The sequence below is a fragment of the Macaca nemestrina genome, chromosome 19 (genome assembly GCF_043159975.1).
Source record: "Macaca nemestrina isolate mMacNem1 chromosome 19, mMacNem.hap1, whole genome shotgun sequence".
NCBI classification, from domain to species: domain Eukaryota; kingdom Metazoa; phylum Chordata; class Mammalia; order Primates; family Cercopithecidae; genus Macaca; species Macaca nemestrina.
In genome coordinates, this window is record NC_092143.1 from 68,421,500 (window position 1) to 68,439,488 (window position 17,989).

Below are 17,989 nucleotides of genomic sequence, written 5' to 3' on the forward strand. Positions count from 1 at the left end.
ACACGTTAATAGTTATACTTGAGTGATATGCTAATAAGTTCATTTTCTTCTCTGTTTTCCAAGTTTTGTATAATAAATGTATATTCCTTAATAACAGAAAAATATAATCACTTTTTTTTTTCATTTTTCAGAGACAGGGTCTCCCTCTGTCACGTGCAACCACAGTTCACTGCAACCTCCAACTCCTAGGCTTCGGTGATCTTCCCTCACCTCAGCCTCCCCAGTAGCTAGGACTATATGCACATGCCACCGTGCCTGGCTAATTTTTAAATATTTTTGTAGAAACAGGGTCTCACCCATCCTGGCTAACACGGTGAAATCCCGTCTCTACTAAAAAATACAAAAAACTAGCCGGGCAAGGTGGCGGGCGCCTGTAGTCCCAGCTACTCAGGAGGCTGAGACAGGAGAATGGCCCGAACCCGGGAGGCGGAGCTTGCAGTGAGCTGAGATCCGGCCACTGCACTCCAGCCTGGGCGACAGAGCGAGACTCTGTCTCAAAAAAAAAAAAGAAAAGAAACAGGGTCTCACTATGTTGTCCAGGCTGGTCTTGAACTCCTGGCCTCAAGGCACTCCTCCTGCCTTGGCCTCCCCAGTCACTGGTATTACAGGCGTGCGCCACCATGCTCAGCCTCTTCTATTTAAGTGCCATCTAATAAGTATTGCTGTGAACAGTTCCTGAATGCATATTCTAGTCCAGTGGTAAACTCTGTGCTGGGCCTGCCCAGGGACAAGGAGACCAAGGTGGGAGGGAACAGGTCCCCACCTCCACCTTCAGCCAGGACTGCTCTCGCTTTATCTATTGTCCAAACAGGAATGCTGGTTGGGCACGGTGGCTCATGCCTATAAACCCAGCACTTTGGGAGGCCGAGGCGGGAGTATCACCTGAGCCCAGGAGTTCAAGGTCAGCCTGGGCAACATGGTGAAACTCCATCTCTTCAGAAAATATAAAAATTATCCAGATGTGGTGGCATGCACCTGTAGTCCCAGGTACTCGGGAGACTGTGGCAGGACAATCACTTGAACCTAGGAGGCGGAGGCTGCAGTGAGCCGAGATCGTAACACTGCACTCCAGCCTGGGCAACAGAGTGAGACTCTCCAAAAAAAATTTAAAAATAAACAGGAAAGCCACAGAAGAGTACCAAAAAAAAAAAAAAAAAAAAGGAAGAAGAAATAAAGAAAAGAACATTATACTACCAAAAAGTTTGAAAGTTTAGGGTTTTTATTAATCTCTACTGTGTGTTTAAAATTTTCATTACAAATTTAAAAACTGAGATATCCACTTTTTCAAATGAAAATATACCTTCGTACTGCCGGGCGCAGTGGCTCACGCCTGTAATCCCAACACTTTGGGAGGCTGAGGCAGGCAGATCACCAGGTTAAGAGACTGAGACCATCCTGGCTAACATTGTGAAACCCTGTCTCTACTAAAAATACAAAAATTAGTTGGGCATGGTGGCACGTGGCTGTAGTCTCAGCTACTCGGGAGGCTGAGGCAGGAGAATTGCTTGAACCTGGGAGGCAGAGGTTGCAGTGAGCCAAGATCATACCACTGCACTCCAGCCTGGCAACAGAGCAAGACTCCATCTTAAAAAAAAAAACAGAAAAAGAAAATATACCTCCATATATAAGTAATTGAGTTCCATGTTTGTTACATAAAAATCTTAATGTATTTTCTTATTTAGAACGATTATTAACTTAGCTTTAAAAAAAAAAAAAATTGGCCAGGCACAGTGGCTCACACCTGTAATCCCAGCACTTTGGGAGGCCAAGGCAGGTGGATCACTTGAGGTCAGGAGTTCAAGACCAGCCCGGTCAACATGGTGAAACCCTGTCTCTACCAAAAATACAAAGATTAGCCAGGCGAGGTGACATATACTTGTAATCCCAGCTACTTGGGAGGCTGAAGCAGAAGAATCACTTGAGCCTGGGAGGCGGAGGCTGCAGTGAGCCGACATTGCACCACTGCACTCCAGCCTAGGTGACAGAACAAGATTCTGTCTTGAAAAAAAAAAGAAGAAATTATAAAACAAAAACACTAAGAAATAAATTGGTTCAAAGTTCTTGTTTTATCAGGCTAGAAAGGTAAAGGAATTCCTTAGCATCACAAAGCTGATAAAAATCAAAAAGGAATGCCAAAAACACTGCAGGTTTTCTACGTTCAGAGGATCTAGACACTGAATACCCAGGACAAGGGGGGGAGTCCTTATGTGTTCTAGGGGTCAGGGCATCATGTGGTGCTTGTACCACACTCCTTCTATGGTTTATATTACTGAAAGCAATCGCAGGATGGAGTTCTCTCTGACACAGACATACACGGTAGCCATTGCGATGTCTCTTTCGGAAAGGCTGGGTTTAGTTGACTTAGGTGCAGCTGGTAATTCAATCTCAAACTTGGGCAGCTTTGACATAGTGCCAGCCTGTTTAGGGGGAAAAAAGTTTTAGGAAAAACTTATTAAACCCTTTTGATGTTTCACTATTCCCTACGTAAAACCAACAAAGATAAACATAGACTTTGGATCCTTTCCACCATCCCCCGTGTCCCCTCACGGCCTATCTGCCCAGCATAAAATGAATGGCTCCATGAGCTGACGGGTACAGAGTGCCCTCTAGTGGTCAGAGCGTGACATTACAGCTGGAGGAACCTGTCCCTAACGTGCCCGACACATTAGGATGCTACAGCAACAGGGGACAACTGGGGAAATGTGGTTTTTTCAGGGGAGGCTTCCTCTTACCCTAAAGTGAAAAGGCTGCAGGACATTCTCCAGGACCGTGGTAGACAGCAAGATCACGGCGCTCTCGGGGCAGTACATGTACCAATTCACATTGAGATTGTGGCTCTTCAAGAGTTTCAGGCTCCGTTTCTCTGGTAATACCTGAAGCAGAGTTTAAGAACCAGGATCTTCATTTAAAAAACAGCAAACTAATCCCAGCACTTTGGGAGGCCGAGGTGGGCAGATCACCTGAGGTCAGGAGCTCTAAACCAGCCTGGACAAAATGGTGAAACCCCGTCTCTACTAAAAATACAAAAATCAGCTGGACGTGGTGGCACATGCCTGTAATCCCAGCTACTCGGGAGGCGGAGGCACAAGAATTGCTTGAATGAACCTGGGAGGCGGAGGTTGCAATGAGTCAAGATTGCACCATCACACTCCAGCGTGAATGACAGAGCAAGACTCAGTCTCAATAAATAAATAAATCAATAACAGCAAACTGTCAGAAGATTCTTACAGTGCACTCTGAGAATAAAAAGCAGAAGAAACCCACTAAGTGAAATGAACATTCTTACTTGTACTTATTACAGCTGCTACTTCACCAGCCCTGTGCTTGGTGCTTTACATGCTTGGGCATGTGGAGCACATGGATACACCTAAGAGCAATTTACAACAAAATTCTCCTCATCCAGGAAATGACCAAAAGAAACTGACACCTCCAGGGCCCCATGTATTAACTCGGCCACCTCCCAGGCCATGGCAGATCTGCCTTCTACTTGGCCTCCATCTCGACTCCAGTCTACACTGGGCCTGGGAGGAGCTCCCTTCTTCTAGCAGATGTGTTCATAAGACTGCATACAAATGCGGTACTTTATAATCCAGGCACATTTTAAATGTACCGTAAATATTCTGCTATTACGGAACACTGTATAGAGCCCCCAAGACATAAATGCTCATGGTACACTGCACTGAAGAACTGCTGTGCAAGTCAGAGGCAGGAGCCAGAAGCTTCTTAATAACTATAATAACTAGGATGCGCTAGAGTCTTCTTTCTTTTTAACTTTTTTCTTGAAGACCTGAAGCCATCTAGGTAACCTTAAGGTATACTTTCCCACTGCAGAGAACAGAAAGACTTTTAAATGATTACCATAGGGAACTCCTCCATAAAGCAAGCCACCCTTCCCATGCAATCACATGTACAAAATTCTATTTCTGTGTGTATGGAATTTGTCTAAAGTTTGTTTAAAGTTCTCCTATTGGTCATTACAATTTTTGGGGGGCGGGGGGGGAATGGAGTTTAGTTCTTGCTGCCCAGGCTGGAGTGCAATGGCAAAGTCTCGGCTCACTGCAACCTCTGCCTCCCAGGTTCAAGGGATTCTCCTGCCTCAGCCTCCCAAGTAGCTGGGATTACAGGCGCCCGCCACCACACCCAGCTAATTTTTGTATTTTTATTTTGAGACAGTAGAGACAACGCTTAGTAGAAATGGGGTTTAATAGAGACGGGGCTTTACCATGGTGGCCAGGCTGGTCTCGAACTCCTGACCTCAGGTGATCGCCCATCTTGGCCTCCCAAAGTGCTAGGATTACAGGCATGAGCCACCGCGCCCAGCCAGTCATTACTAAGATTTCGATGATGGCCTTACACCATGGCATTAACGCACAGGTGTATTTTCTCTATCTATACATTCTAAATTACATTGCTTTCATTAGGTCAATAAAATCAAAACCTGAAAGAACTCTTAACACCCTCTGAATTAGTTCCACTTAGAGATCTCAGAAGCATGCTCAATAGGTCAGGAAGCTGGAAAAGATGAAAAGAAACAGGCAAGTACATCAAAGGACACGATCCACAGAGTGGAAAGGTGACCTCTGGATTCGGAGAAAATACTTGCAAATTGTATCTCTAAGAAGGTGTTACTATCAGAATATATAAAGAACTATAATTCAACAAATAATAATAATTTGATTTTTAAAATAGGCACAATGACCCGAATTAGTCATTTCTCCAAAGATGATACACAAAGTGGCCAACACACACACAAGTGCTCAACATCACTAATCAACAAAGAGCACAAATCAAAACCACAGTTAAGATGGCTCTTATTAAAAAAAAAAACCCAGCAAGCGTTGGTGAGGATATGGAGAAATTGGGACCCTTGTACACTTGGAGGGATTGCAAAATGGTGTAACTGCTATGGAAAACAGTATAGCAGTTCCCTACAACATTAAGAAACAGAACTACCATCTGCTCCAGCAATCTCACTCTGGGTATAAATCTAAAAGACCTGAAAACAGGATCTTGAAGAGGTATCTGCATACCTGTACTGACAGCAGCACTATTCACAATGGCCAAGAGGTGGACACAACCCAAATGTCCCTCAACAGATGAACGGATAAGCAAAATGTGGTGTATACACTCAATGCGATACGCTCAGTCTTAAAAAGGAAACCCTATCACGTGCTATGGCATAGGGGAACCTTTAGGACATTATGGTAGATGAAATAAGCCAGTCACAAAGGGACAAATACTGTATAATTTCACTTACATGAAGCATAAAAGGTAATCAAATTCGGCCGGACACAGTGGCTCATGCCTGTAATCCCAGCACTTTGGAAGGCTGAGGTGAGTGGATCACCTGAAGTCAGGAGTTCAAGACCAGCTTGGCCAACAGGGTGAAATCCCATCTCTACCAAAAATACAAAAATTAGCCAGGCGTGGTGGCACACACCTGTAATCACAGCTATTAGGGAGGCTGAGACGGGAGAATCGCCTGAACCCAGGAGGCAGAGGTTGCAATGAGCTGAGATCACGCCACTGCATTCCAGCCTGGGCGACAGAGCGAGACTCCATCTCAAAAAAAAAAAAGGAGTCAAATTCATAGAAACAGAAAGTAAAATAGAGATTGTTGGGGCTGCAAGGAAGGGATAAAGGGGAGTTGTTTACTGGATACAGTTTTGGTTTCACAAGATGAAAAAAGTTCTGCAGCTATTTCATAATAAACAATGTGAATGAATATACTTAACACTACTGAACACTTAAAAACAGTTAAGATGATAAATGTTATATGTTTTTTACCACAGTAAAAAAAATTTTGGCCACACACAGTGGCTCGTGCCCATAAATCCCAGCACCTGGGACGCCAAGGCAGGAGAATGGCTTGAGCCTAGGAGTTCAAGACCAGTCTAGGCAACATGGCAAGACCTCATCTCTACAAAAAAAAAAAAAAAAAAAAAGGAAAAAAAATTAGTTGCGCGTGCTGGCACACACCTGTAGTTCCAGCTACTCGGGAAGCTGAGGTGGGAGGACTATGTGAGGCTAGGAGGTCGAGGCTGCAGTGAGCCGTGATTGTGCCACTGTACTCCAGCCTGGGTGACAGAGATCCTGTCTCAAAATAATTATCACAAAATAAAAAAACTTTAAGAGGCAGTTAGCAAAATACAAATGGACAATATACAAATGAAAAGATGCTTACTTCCCTAGTAATGTAAAATGCAAATTAAAATGTCTTTCAGCCAGGCGTGGTAGCTCACGCCTGTAATCCCAGCACTTTAGGGGGCCGAGATAGGTGGATTATTTAAGGCCAAGGGTTCAAGAACAGCCTGGCCAACGTGGTGAAACCCCACCCCTACTAAAAATACAAAAATTAGCCAGGCATGGTGGTGGGCACCTGTAGACCCAGCTACTTGGGAGGCTGAGACAGGAGAATTGCTTGAACCCAAGAGGTGGAGGAGCCGAGATAGTGCCACTGCATTCCAGCCTGGGCGACAGAGACTGTCTCAAAAAAAAAGAAAAAAAGAAAGTCTGCCTCTCAGGTTGACAAATGTCTATGGACTGATAATATCCAGTTCTCCTAAAGGTATGAAAAGCAGAAGTTCCCATATTGCTAGTGAAAATGCACATGTCTAAAAGAAATTTGGTGATACCGGTTCAGCTTTTCAGATGTTCATACCTATACTGCAACTCTCCCTCTAACATAAAGAAGTGTGTACAAGAATGTTACTGAAGGGTTATTTGTAATCACAAAAAAATGGAAAACCAGCCAATGTCCAACAACAAAAAATTGGTTAAGCTGCAGTCCATCCATACAGTGGAATACTACCCAGTCAGAATAAAATACAGAATGATGTCCAAGATACACTTTGGAAAGGAAAAAAAAAAAGCTAGCTGCAACAGTTTATATACAACATTCCCCTTTTTGTTAAAAAGAAGTTTGTATGTATTTATTTTTAAAAATGGAGGAATATGCACCAAACTGTTCATAATAATTATTTATTGGGATTATAGGGAACGTTTGCTTTCCATATTATGTATCTTGCAATGTTTGAATGTTGTTTTAAGTTTTAGGTTCGGGAATAGACGTGAAGGTTTGTTACACAGGTAAACTCATGTCACGAGGGTTTGTGGTACAGATTATGTCATCACCCAGGTATTAAGTCCAGTCCCCAATAGTTATCTTTTCTGCTCCTCTCCCTCCTCCCACCCTCCCCTGCTCAAGTAGACTCCCGTGTTTGTTGTTTCCTTCTTTGCATTCAAAACTTATCATTTAGCTACCACTTAGAAGTGAGAACATGTGGTTTTGGTTTTCTGTTCCTGTGTTAATTTGCTAAGGATGATGGCCTCTATCTCCACCCATGTTCCCACAAAAGACATGATCTTGTTCATTTTTATGGCTGCACAGTATTCCATGGTATATATGTACCACATTTTATTTATCCAATCTGTCACTGATGGGCATTTAGGTTGATTCTATGTGTTTGCTACTGTGAACAGTGCTTCAGTGAACATTCACGTGCATGTGCCTTTACAGTAGAATAATTTACATTCCTCTGCATATACACCCAGTAATGGGGCTGCTAGGTCAAACGGTAGTTCTGCTTTTAGCTCTTTGAGGAATCGCCATACTGTTTTCCACAAAGGTTGAACTAATTTACACTCCCAGCAACAGTGCATAAGGGTTCCCTTTTCTCTACAACCTTGCCAACATCTGTTATTCTTTGACTTTTTTATAATAGCTATGCTGACTAGTGTGAGATAGTATCTCATTGTGGTTTTGATTTGCATTTCTCTAATGATCAGTGATGTTGAGCTTTTTTATGTTTGTTGCTCGCATGTATGTCTTCTTTTAAAAAGTGTCTGCTCATGTTCTTTGCCCACTTTTTTTTGAGATGGAGTCTTGCTCTGTTGCCCAGGCTGGAGTGCAGTGGCACCATCTCAGCTCACTGCAACCTCCGCTTCCCAGGTTCAAGCAATTCTCTGGCCTCAGCCTCCCTACCAGCTGGGATTACAGGTACCTGCCACCACACCTGGCTAATTTTTGTGTTTTTCATAGAGATGGGGTTTCGTCATGTTTGCCACACTGGCCTCGAACTCCTGACCTCAGGTGATCTGCACGCCTCGGCCTCCCAAAGTGCTGGGATTACAGGTGTGAGCCACTGCGCCTGACCTTTGCCCACTTTTTAATGAAGTTTTTTTTTTTGTTTGTTTGAGATGGGGTCTCACTATCATCCAGGCTGGAGTACAGTGGTGTGATCTTGGCTCACTGCAACCTCCTGCCTCCTGGGCTCAAGCAGTCCTCCCATTTCAGCCTCCCAAGTAGCTGGGACTACAGGCGCACCCCACCACACCTGACTAACATTTTGTATTTTTTATAGAGATGGGATTTCATCATGTTGGCCTGGCTGGTCTCACACTCCTGGACTCAAGCCATCCGCCCACCTTGGCCTTCCAAACAGCTGGAATTACAGGCATGGGCCACCAAGCCCCACCCCCCGCTTTCTTTTTTTAAGGTATTACTTGCAATTAGAAAAAAAAAAAGAATAAAATCCCCAGCGAGAGACTAAAGCTGAGTGCTGCAGCTCATGCCTGAAATCCTGGCACTTTGGGAGGCCAAGGCAGGAGTCGAGGTTAGGAACTTGACACCAGCCTGGGTAACAGAGCAAGACTTCATCTCCACAAAAAAATTTAAAAATTAGCCAGGGCCGGGCGCGGTGGCTCACGCCTGTAATCGCAGCACTCTGGGAGGCCGAGGCGGGCAGATCACCTGAGGTCAGGAGTTCGAGACCAGCCTCAACATGGTGAAACCCCGTCTCTACTAAAAATACAAAATTAGCCAGGCATGGTAGCGCACGCCTGTAATCGCAGCTACTCACGAGGCTGAGGCAGGAGAATCACTTGAACCTGGGAGGTGGAAGTTGTGGTGAGCTGAGATCATGCCATCGCACTCCAGCCTGGGCAGTAACAGCAAAACTCCATCTCAAAAAAATAAAATAAAATAAAATAATAAAAATAAAAATTAGCCAGGCATGATGGTACATGCATGTAGTCCTACCTACTCAGGAGGCTGAGGCAGGAGGATTGCTTGAGCCCAGGAGTTTGAGATTACAGTGAGCCACGATGATGCCACTGCACTGCAGCCTGGGCAACAGAGCAAGATTCCATCTCTAAAAAATGCTAAAAAAAAAAAAAAAAAAAAAAAATTCTCTTCAGTACTGAATTCAAAAGGCTGCCAGAATGCTATCACTGAACTTTTACCAACAAACATAAATGATAAACATAATACCTGGTAAAATTCGATTCCTTGATCTGTTATGAAGACAATTTCAGTAGAACTAGTCCAGCAGAATCCTAGAATGTTGGCATTCTTAGTCTAAGAAAAAATTTTTTAAAAACATTTTTAATTAATAAGAAAAAATATATATAACTGTTCAAAAGCTTAACAATCTCTGCAGTTTGTCATTCTTTAATGAAAGTTCCTCGGAAAGTTTACTAATTAACAAAACAAATTTTATTGGAAATACCGTTCCCTGATTTTTGCCCGTAACTCTTCATTCAAGAACCTGAATCCTAAACAGAACAGGGGAAGTGTGTGTTTTGTAGAAAGGTAACCAACCAGAGCTCATAGACAGCAGCTTCTACCTGCAGGAAGCACCGTACTGCCGACATTCTCAGTCACCCATGTTACAAAGACTGTTATTACAAATGTACAAAGGCCTAAGGGTCTTTAGCGAGTGTTGACCAAAGTGGGCTGAGGACCCTGAGACACACGCCCTACTCGCTCAAGGGCAGACAGGGCTGAGCAGGGCTGGGCTGAGGGCCTCCTCACACGGGGCCACCACAGGGCAGGGGGACAGTGGTGGGGACGCACCTCTCCTCATTGAATAGTCCACCCTGAACTCCACTGAGCAAAACAGCCCCAAAGATGCAGAAAGCCCTACCCCAACCACTAGCAGCCTCTGTCAGCGCCCAGGGTGCCACACTGCCACTTTTAGCTCAGCTCCCTCTAGCCTAGTTTACCACACCCAGCAAATCTCATTAATGTGGATTAGAATCAACACCTGGGGGAAGCAAGAAAGAAAGGACAAGACAAAGACAACAAATTGAGGAAAGGAAACTTCAGGAAAGAGAAAAAGAAACTCCTCACCAGAAACCTCCGCTCCATGTGGCTGTGAGGGATCCCAGGGCCCAGACCCAGATGTGCTGTCGGCCCAGTGAGGAGAAAAAGGGCAAGACAGACGACAGCCCCCAAGGGCTGGCACCACTGGGTGTTCACCACGCGTCATCCATTGAACCCTCCCCGCTCCAAAGGAACAAGCTTTCAAACTCAGAAAACTGTTCAGTGTCACAAAGCAAACACCCCGCCTGACTCCAGTTTTGGAATCAACATGAGGGACGGTCTGACTTCAAGTCTGGGCTCCCTGTGGCCCCGATGCCCCCCGCTCTCCACAACATCACCCAGCTCAACACCACTGATGCCAGCCGCTGAGAAAGGGCCTGGGGTCATACCTTGCACTCCTGTGTGTATTCCAGCTGGGAATTATCAGGGATAAAATTACAAAAATCCTGAAAGGAAAAACACACACATACACACAAATTTGGATTAGGCAGCATACTGCCAACCTATGTTGGCATACTACAAGAAAAAGATAAATATTAACTTAAAAAGTGACCAGAAAATAACTGAAGACAACCCAAACACAGGAAAGATAAAAAGACCAATTCGGATCATCTGTCTCAATAGCAGCAGGCTTACGATTCAGTTTTTTTTCTTAAGTTAATACAAATATTCAGTTACAGTTTAGTAACTCCTTTCCAAATTCATTCCTCAAGCAGCTGATGTCAGAGAAATGTGTTGCTGCACTTACTAAGAGGCATCCCCAAGACTTTAACACTTAAAACTGATGGAAGAAACCACGAGAGGATCCTGCCTGTTTGGAACAGCCTTCCCTCTACTCTACAAACAGCAATGGCGAACATTTACAAGGGCTAAAGTGCTTGCAGGCTGTTTCGACTTGGAATATCTGCTCCTATCAGATCTAGCACTCAGAAATGAGAGATGAGAAGGCTAATTCACAAAGTAGCCAAAAATATACCTCACACAGTCTATGCTGCTAGCTATCAAGCAATACAAAAGACACACAAAGTTCCAAATTACTTTTTAACAATTTTTAAGGGAGGCTGAGGTGGGAGAATCACTTGAGCCTGAGATCGAGGCTGCAGTGAGCCGAGATCACATCACGGCACTCCAGCCTGGGCAACAAAGGAAGACTGGCTCAAAAAAAATGTTTAATGTAATTTAAAAATCAAACTAAGGTCATTTTTTTTAACCCACTCGAATGTCTTTTTCGTTTTTGAAGGCTCTAATACAATGCAACATAACTACACCTTTCACAACAGTAAGATAATAAGTTTCCTTTAACACTGAAAATTTGCAATTCCTTCTCTTCCAAATGCATTTCTAATGCCCTTTAATGCTATATTTTAAAGATAAGTCTTACCACAGTCTTTGATGTCCTCTGAACAGCCAATATCTTATTTTCTAAGGAAAACTTAATGCACTTCACTTCTCCTTTGTCATCCATTCTTTAAGAAGAAAGAATGTGTTAGTAGTTAAATAATCTAATTCTAGCTACTATCATTTATTGAAAAGGCAAAAGACACAACCTATATTCAGGAGGCAGCAAATTCTAGTCTAAAATTAAAGTTATGTTTCGGAAGCCATCGGTAGGACCTCTTTCAAACTACCAAATCCAACTGGAAACAACTTGCTGGGAAAACAAGTGATTGAAGAATTGAGATCACACACACATATCACCTGAGAATTGTTCGCAACATAAATAACTATAGACCCGCACAGGAGCCTTCTCCATGACTGCTGTTTCTCTCTCACAGCAAAGCTTCTGGAAAGAACTATTTACTTGTGCATCTCACAGCGCATTCATTATGCAAACCTGCGATGCACCAGATGGCTCCACTAAAGTGTCTCATGACCGCCTCAGACAGAAGTTAAAGTGAACTCAGCTGGGCACAGTGGCCTACACCTGTAATCCCAGCACTGTGAGAGGATGGAGGAGGATCACAGGAGTTCAAGACCTGCCTCTATTCAAATACATACTTTTTTAAATTAAAAATTCATTTTTTTTTTTTTTTTTTTTTTTGAGACGGAGTCTCGCTCTGTCGCCCAGGCTGGAGTGCAGTGGCCGGATCTCAGCTCACTGCAAGCTCCGCCTCCCGGGTTCATGCCATTCTCCTGCCTCAGCCTCCCGAGTAGCTGGGACTACAGGCGCCCACCACCTCGCCCGGCTAGTTTTTTGTATTTTTTTTTTAGTAGAGACGGGGTTTCACCGTGTTAGCCAGGATGGTCTCGATCTCCCGACCTCGTGATCCGCCCGTCTTGGCCTCCCAAAGTGCTGGGATTACAGGCTTGAGCCACCGCGCCCGGCCTAAAAATTCATTTTAAAAAAGCAAACTCAAGGGATGGATTACAGAGGGGCTCAAGGAAACTTTTCAGGGTCTGAATATGTTCGTTGCCTTGACTATGGTGATGGTTTCATGGGTATATACATGTCAAAACTCACATATTGTATAATATTAAGTGTGTACAGTTTATTGTGTGCCAACTATGTCTCGATAAAGCTGCTTTTAAATTTTTTTTTTTTTTGCAATGGAGTCTTGCTCTGTCGCCCAGGCTACAATGCAGTGGCACGATCTCGGCTCACTGCAACCTCTGCCTCTCAGGTTCACGTGATTCTCCTGCCTCAGCGTCCTGAGTAGCTGGGATTTCAGGTTCGCACCACCACACCCGGCTAATTTTTGTATTTTTGGTAGAGATGGGGTGTCACCATGTTGGCCAGGCTGGTCTCGAACTCCTGATCTCAAGTGATCCACCCACCTTGGCCTCCCAAAGTGCTGGCATTACAGATGTGAGCAACCGTGCCCAGTCTAAAAACTCTTTTTAAATTCAGTACCTTCCCCCCTCCAAACTTCTCAGCGTCCTCAATCTAGATTATCATGGGCTCACTCTTGTTTTCCACACCCAACCAACCCCCGAGTCTTACCAGAGACCCATCTTCCTAAGTATCCCTTGACTGCCTATGCAGTGCCACTCTACATCGCCAGAGCTCCGCTCTTCACTACACCTGGCTCGGCTGACTGCTACTCTCCATGGTATCCCTAACTCTGACAGGCTCCCAACTAAGCCAGCCTCGTGCTGTGAACACCATGATCTTTCCAAACACTGACACGATCATGCCACACGCCACCTGACATGTCAATAAGATAAAGCTCTAACTCCATAGGAGAATACGTAAGTTTCAAGCTGACCCCTGCCAGTGGCCACACCACCACCATTTCCCTTCCCTGTAGACACACCCTGTGTAACCTTCAGTTACACAGACCTGGAGTTCCCCAAAACCCCATGCTCAAACCCCATCCACACTTTAAAACCCCATCCATACTTTAAAAAACTTTGCTTAGGCCAGGTGCAGTAGCTCATGCCTGTAATCCTAGCACTGTGGGAGGCCAAGGTGGATCGCTTGAGGTCAGGAGTTTGAAACCAGCCTGGCCAACATGGTGAAACCCCATCTCTACTAAAAATACAAAAAAATTAGCCAGGCGTGGTGGCGGGCACCTGTAATCCCAGCTACTTGGGAGGCTGAAGCAGGAGAATCGCCTGAACCTGGGAGTCAGAGGTTGCAGTCAGCCAAGATCTCACCAATGCACTCCAGCTGGGCACAGAAGGAGGCGCCCTCTCTCAAAAAAAAAAAAAAAAAAAGACAGTTTCTCATTAACACAGGCCAACAGTAAAATTAAGTCACTACTGAACTGAGGGCCTACATTAAACTTTCACCTTCTGTAAGCACCAGCGTTAACGTGGCCAGATAGCTTATCATCCAAATCGAGCCACTTCTGAAAGTGAAAGGGGCTGTTCAACAGTGCAAACTGTGACCATGCAGTCACCTTAAGTAGCAGTCATGATTTTCTTATATTACTACATGAGAAACAATGAATCTCCTTCACCTGCTACTCTGGAAATACCTGGGCTAAAGAAACGAAGGCCCTCCTCTGTCAACAAACCGGAAATGGGCACATCTTCACCCTGACTTGTTAATTTCCAGTGCCAGGAAGTGGGTGCCCACTTTTGAAGTACTTGGCTCCCAAATGAAATGCTCCAGATATTCCACTCTGACAAGAGGTGCTAGTAAGTGCCACTAAGACCCTCCTACAGACAGGGATTCCATGTGCGCACACACACTTCAGGCCTCTTAGGGCAGGCCAAATGACTAAATTATAAAAAACCTTTTGAATTAGAAAAACGCCATTCTGTTTACATGATAAAATGATCTTAAAGTGTCTTTGACGTTACCTAAATGAGATGGGATTCCTATCATCTGGGCCTTTAACTACCACACCAGTAGCTCCACCAGATCGAACAGCAAAAACCTGAGAGGCAAAAGCAGCAAGGTTAATAGCCTGAACTCTGAAAGGATCTAAACTCATAAGCCGACCCGCAAGCGATTATTTCTGTTATACACTACCCTGGGTTCAACTAAAGTAATACATATCAAGGTACAGATGTTTGGCTGCTCATGTGAATTTTAAAAACCAAGAGCAGAGAGCGAAAAGGATGCCACTCCAAGTGTGGCCCACTGTGCCACACTGGGTCGGGTCCCCGCGGCTCCAAGTTCTAAGGCCGGTTCGCGCATCAGCACCACTGATGCGCTTGAAGTAGCCTTTTCCCCCTTTACAAAATTTCAAGGAAGATAAAAATTTCGAGGTCTAAAACCTTGACTGAGAGTGTAACTAATGACAAAGACAACAAAAGAAGCCTAGAAAAGACGGGCGAGCCAACAGTTGAGACACTGGCCACGAGGCCACTGCGTCCGCGCAGCTGGTTCGGGGGTCCAGCCCCGGGGTCACCTGCGAGGACACCTGGCCGAGGCTGAGCCCACCCAACAGGGAAGGAGCGTGCGCCGCCTCCCGCGCTGGGACAGGACAGGACCGGACAGGAGGGGACGCTCGGGCCTGGTCGCGCGAGACCGGCCTTGGTGCGCCCACGACCCCGGCAGGGCCGCGCGGGGGAGGAAGGCGCGGGCCGCCGGACCTGCTTGTTGGCCTCATCGAAGAAGACGCAGTTGACAGGGTTCGCCTTCTCGAACTGCACCGGCCGCTCGCACAGCTCCAGGTAGTAGTCCTCCTCGCCCATGGCGGGCGCCGCGACCGCGGTGGGGGCCCCGAGGGCGGCAGCCAGCGTGGAGCGGGGTTCGCGGTGGAACCCGGCCCGAACTGTGGTGGTGGCTGCGGCTGCGACTGCTGCTCTGGGCCCGGCGCGGACGCCGCTTCCTGGTGCCACGCCCCCACCCCGCCCACCACGTGACCTGCGGTCCTCTGCGCTTAAACGGGCAGCGTCTGGCTGCGGTGGGGCCCATCGGCCGTAACCACGCCCCACCCGGTGCTGGAGGCTCCTCCCCTCTCCCCGAGGGCGGGAGGAACGCGGCGGCATGACCCGGAAGCCCGTGTGGTTCCCCGCGAACCGAGGGTGGCGGGGCCGCCAACCCTACCCTGCTGCAGGTTCCTGCGCGCGGCTCGGTCGCCCCTGCCCCGGCCTGTCCCCTGGCGTAGGACCGTTCCCGGTCTAGGAAAGGCTCCTCCTTGCTTTCGGGAGGATTTCCCAAGCGCCTCCTGCGCTAGAGTTCCAGCCTTTGGGAGCTTCGTCAGGAAGAAGGGGCTGAAGGCTCGCTGAGTAGGTGCAGGTGCGCCAGAGACCGTCTCCAACCGCCTCAGCGCTTCTGCGGGCTCTTCCGCTGGAGCCAGAAACCGAATTGACAAGAGAAAAGCATACACACTTTATAAGTTTTTCATGGGGACCTTGAAAAGAGAGTGAGGTGTGAAGAAGTGGCCAAAGCAAGATGCTTTTATACTTTTTAGACAAAGAATGATGCATTTGAGAAGAAAGCACAAAAGGCATCTGGTTAGGAGCGATACATTTCTAAGGGAGTCACTAGGAAAAATCTTGGGGGGTGTAAAACTAGTGGAAGATAAGTACTACTTGGGAAGTTCATTTATTCAGGTCCATTGCAGCCCCAACTCCCAGTCTCTGGTGATAAGGGCTATTTTCTGGCCCAGGTACAGAGAGGGTACCACTCCCAGAGGAATCTTTACTGCTTGTTCCCTGTAGGAAATGACAGGCCATCTAGCCTTTTCTGAAACTACAATTTCTCCAGTGTTTTTAGCTCAAAATAATATACCAATTTTTGGACATATTTTGGGATAGCACATCCTTACTCCTTCCTAGTAACAGGGAAACCTAATTTTACTTGATAAGAAACATGAAATTTACCATGTTAGCCCCTTTTTTTTGTTTCAGAGGCAGAGTCTCTCTCTGCCCAGGTTGGAGTGGAGTGGTGCGATCACGGCTCACTGCACCCTCAATCTCCCATCTCAGCCTTCCAAGTAGCTGGGACCACAGGTGCATGCCACCACACTGGGCTCGTTTTTTTATTATTATGTTTTGTAGAGACAGAGTTCTCTGTTGCCCAGGCTGGTCTCAAACTCCTGGCCTCAAGAGATTCTCCCACTGACAGTGCTCAGCCCCCATGTTAACCCTTTTTTTATTATTATTATTTTTTTTAATTTTATTTTGAGATGGAGTTTCGTTCTTGTTGCCCAGGCTGGAGTGCAATGGCCCTGTCTCGGTTCACCGCAACCGCCACCTCCCAGGTTCAAGCAATTCTCCTGCCTCAGCCTCCCAAGTAGCTGGGATTACAGGCACCTGCCACCATGCCCAGCTAATTTTTTTGTGTGTATTTTTAGCAGAGACCAGGTTTCACCATGTTGGCCAGGCCAGTCTCCAACTCCTAACCTCAGGTGATCTGCCCACCTTGGCCTCCCAAAGTGATGAGATTACAGGCATGAGCCACCGCATCCAGCCCCATGTTAATCCTTTTTGAACTGTTCAGTTAGTGTCAGGCATATTCACATTATTGTGAAATACATTTCCAGAAATTTTTTATCTTGCAAATCTGATTTCTGTCCCTAAATTTGACTAATCTAAGTATCTCATATAAGTGGATTTTATAGTATTTGTCCATTAGTGTCTGGCTTCTTTTGCTTAGCAAAATATCCTCAAGGTTCATCCAAGTAGCACACGTCAGGATTTCCGTCCTTCATTAAAGCTGAATAATATTCCATTTTATGTATATAGCACATTTTGTTTATCCATTCATCTGTTGATGGGCATGTGAGTTGTTTCCACCTTTGGCTGTTGTAAATAAAGCTATGCAAATATATGTTCAATATTCTGTTTTTAATTCTTTTGGGTCTATACCCAAAAGTTGGATTACTGGATCATATGGTAGTTCTATTTCTCAGAGAGCCATTTTTGAGTGGTTTTGATGTCTGAGTCCAAGAGTTCGGTTTGGAGCATGTGAATCCAAGGAGAAATGACATCTAGGCAGATGGATATATTGGTCTGAAACTCATCAGAGAAGTGACAAGACTGGAAATGTAAGACTCCTCCACTCAGCCTCCCCCACCCAGGCCCATGCCACACATGGAAAACCCAGTAACTCCAGAACCCTGCTCTCCAGCCACACTGTGCCATCCGTGCAGCTGGCTTGTTTAGCTGTTTCCTGTGACTTTTCCTCAACATCACCAGGACGCCCTGTCGTTGTTCTGTCCTCTCTACCCCAGTCTATCCGCCCTCTCCTCTCTTCCCTTCCCTCCTCATCGGCTTTGGTTTCATTTCTCTGCATTCCAGTTTTTTGCCTTTTTTTTTTTTTTTTTTTTTTGCCAGTTTTTGCCATTGCCTTTAACATCCTTGCTGCGCTGTTCTTGTCACACTTATCTGGCAGAGCCTCCGCCCTGGATGAACTCAGCCACCTGCTTTCCCAGTACCTACTACTGGAGGGCCACACAACAGGACAGAGGCACTGCTGGAAATTCAAATGGGTCTTCAGCCCTGCCTGGCTATCCCCGTCATTATCTCTCCTGTTCTCTGCAA

General features: G+C 45.8%; 1 protein-coding gene across 5 annotated transcripts in view; it reads right to left on the reverse strand.

Moving 5' to 3' along the window:
* RMC1 (regulator of MON1-CCZ1) overlaps positions 1–15,301 on the reverse strand; it is a 28,774-nt gene extending 13,473 nt beyond the window's left edge. The window contains exons 1-7 of one of the 5 annotated variants that reach the window (XM_011713218.3): positions 15,092–15,301; positions 14,354–14,430; positions 11,487–11,571; positions 10,495–10,551; positions 9,272–9,358; positions 2,733–2,873; positions 2,314–2,417 (exon numbers count right to left, since the gene is read on the reverse strand). In XM_011713218.3, coding sequence (XP_011711520.1) covers positions 2,314–2,417; positions 2,733–2,873; positions 9,272–9,358; positions 10,495–10,551; positions 11,487–11,571; positions 14,354–14,430; positions 15,092–15,193 — 653 coding nt within the window. In that variant the 5' untranslated portion in view covers positions 15,194–15,301. Of the gene's footprint in view, positions 1–2,313; positions 2,418–2,732; positions 2,874–9,271; positions 9,359–10,494; positions 10,552–11,486; positions 11,572–14,353; positions 14,431–14,525; positions 14,728–14,773; positions 14,907–15,091 lie in introns of those variants that run through there. The other 4 variants (XM_011713233.3, XM_011713227.3, XM_071085532.1 and 1 more) reach the window with 4 other exon arrangements.
* Between the last annotated feature and the right edge of the window lie 2,688 nt (positions 15,302–17,989).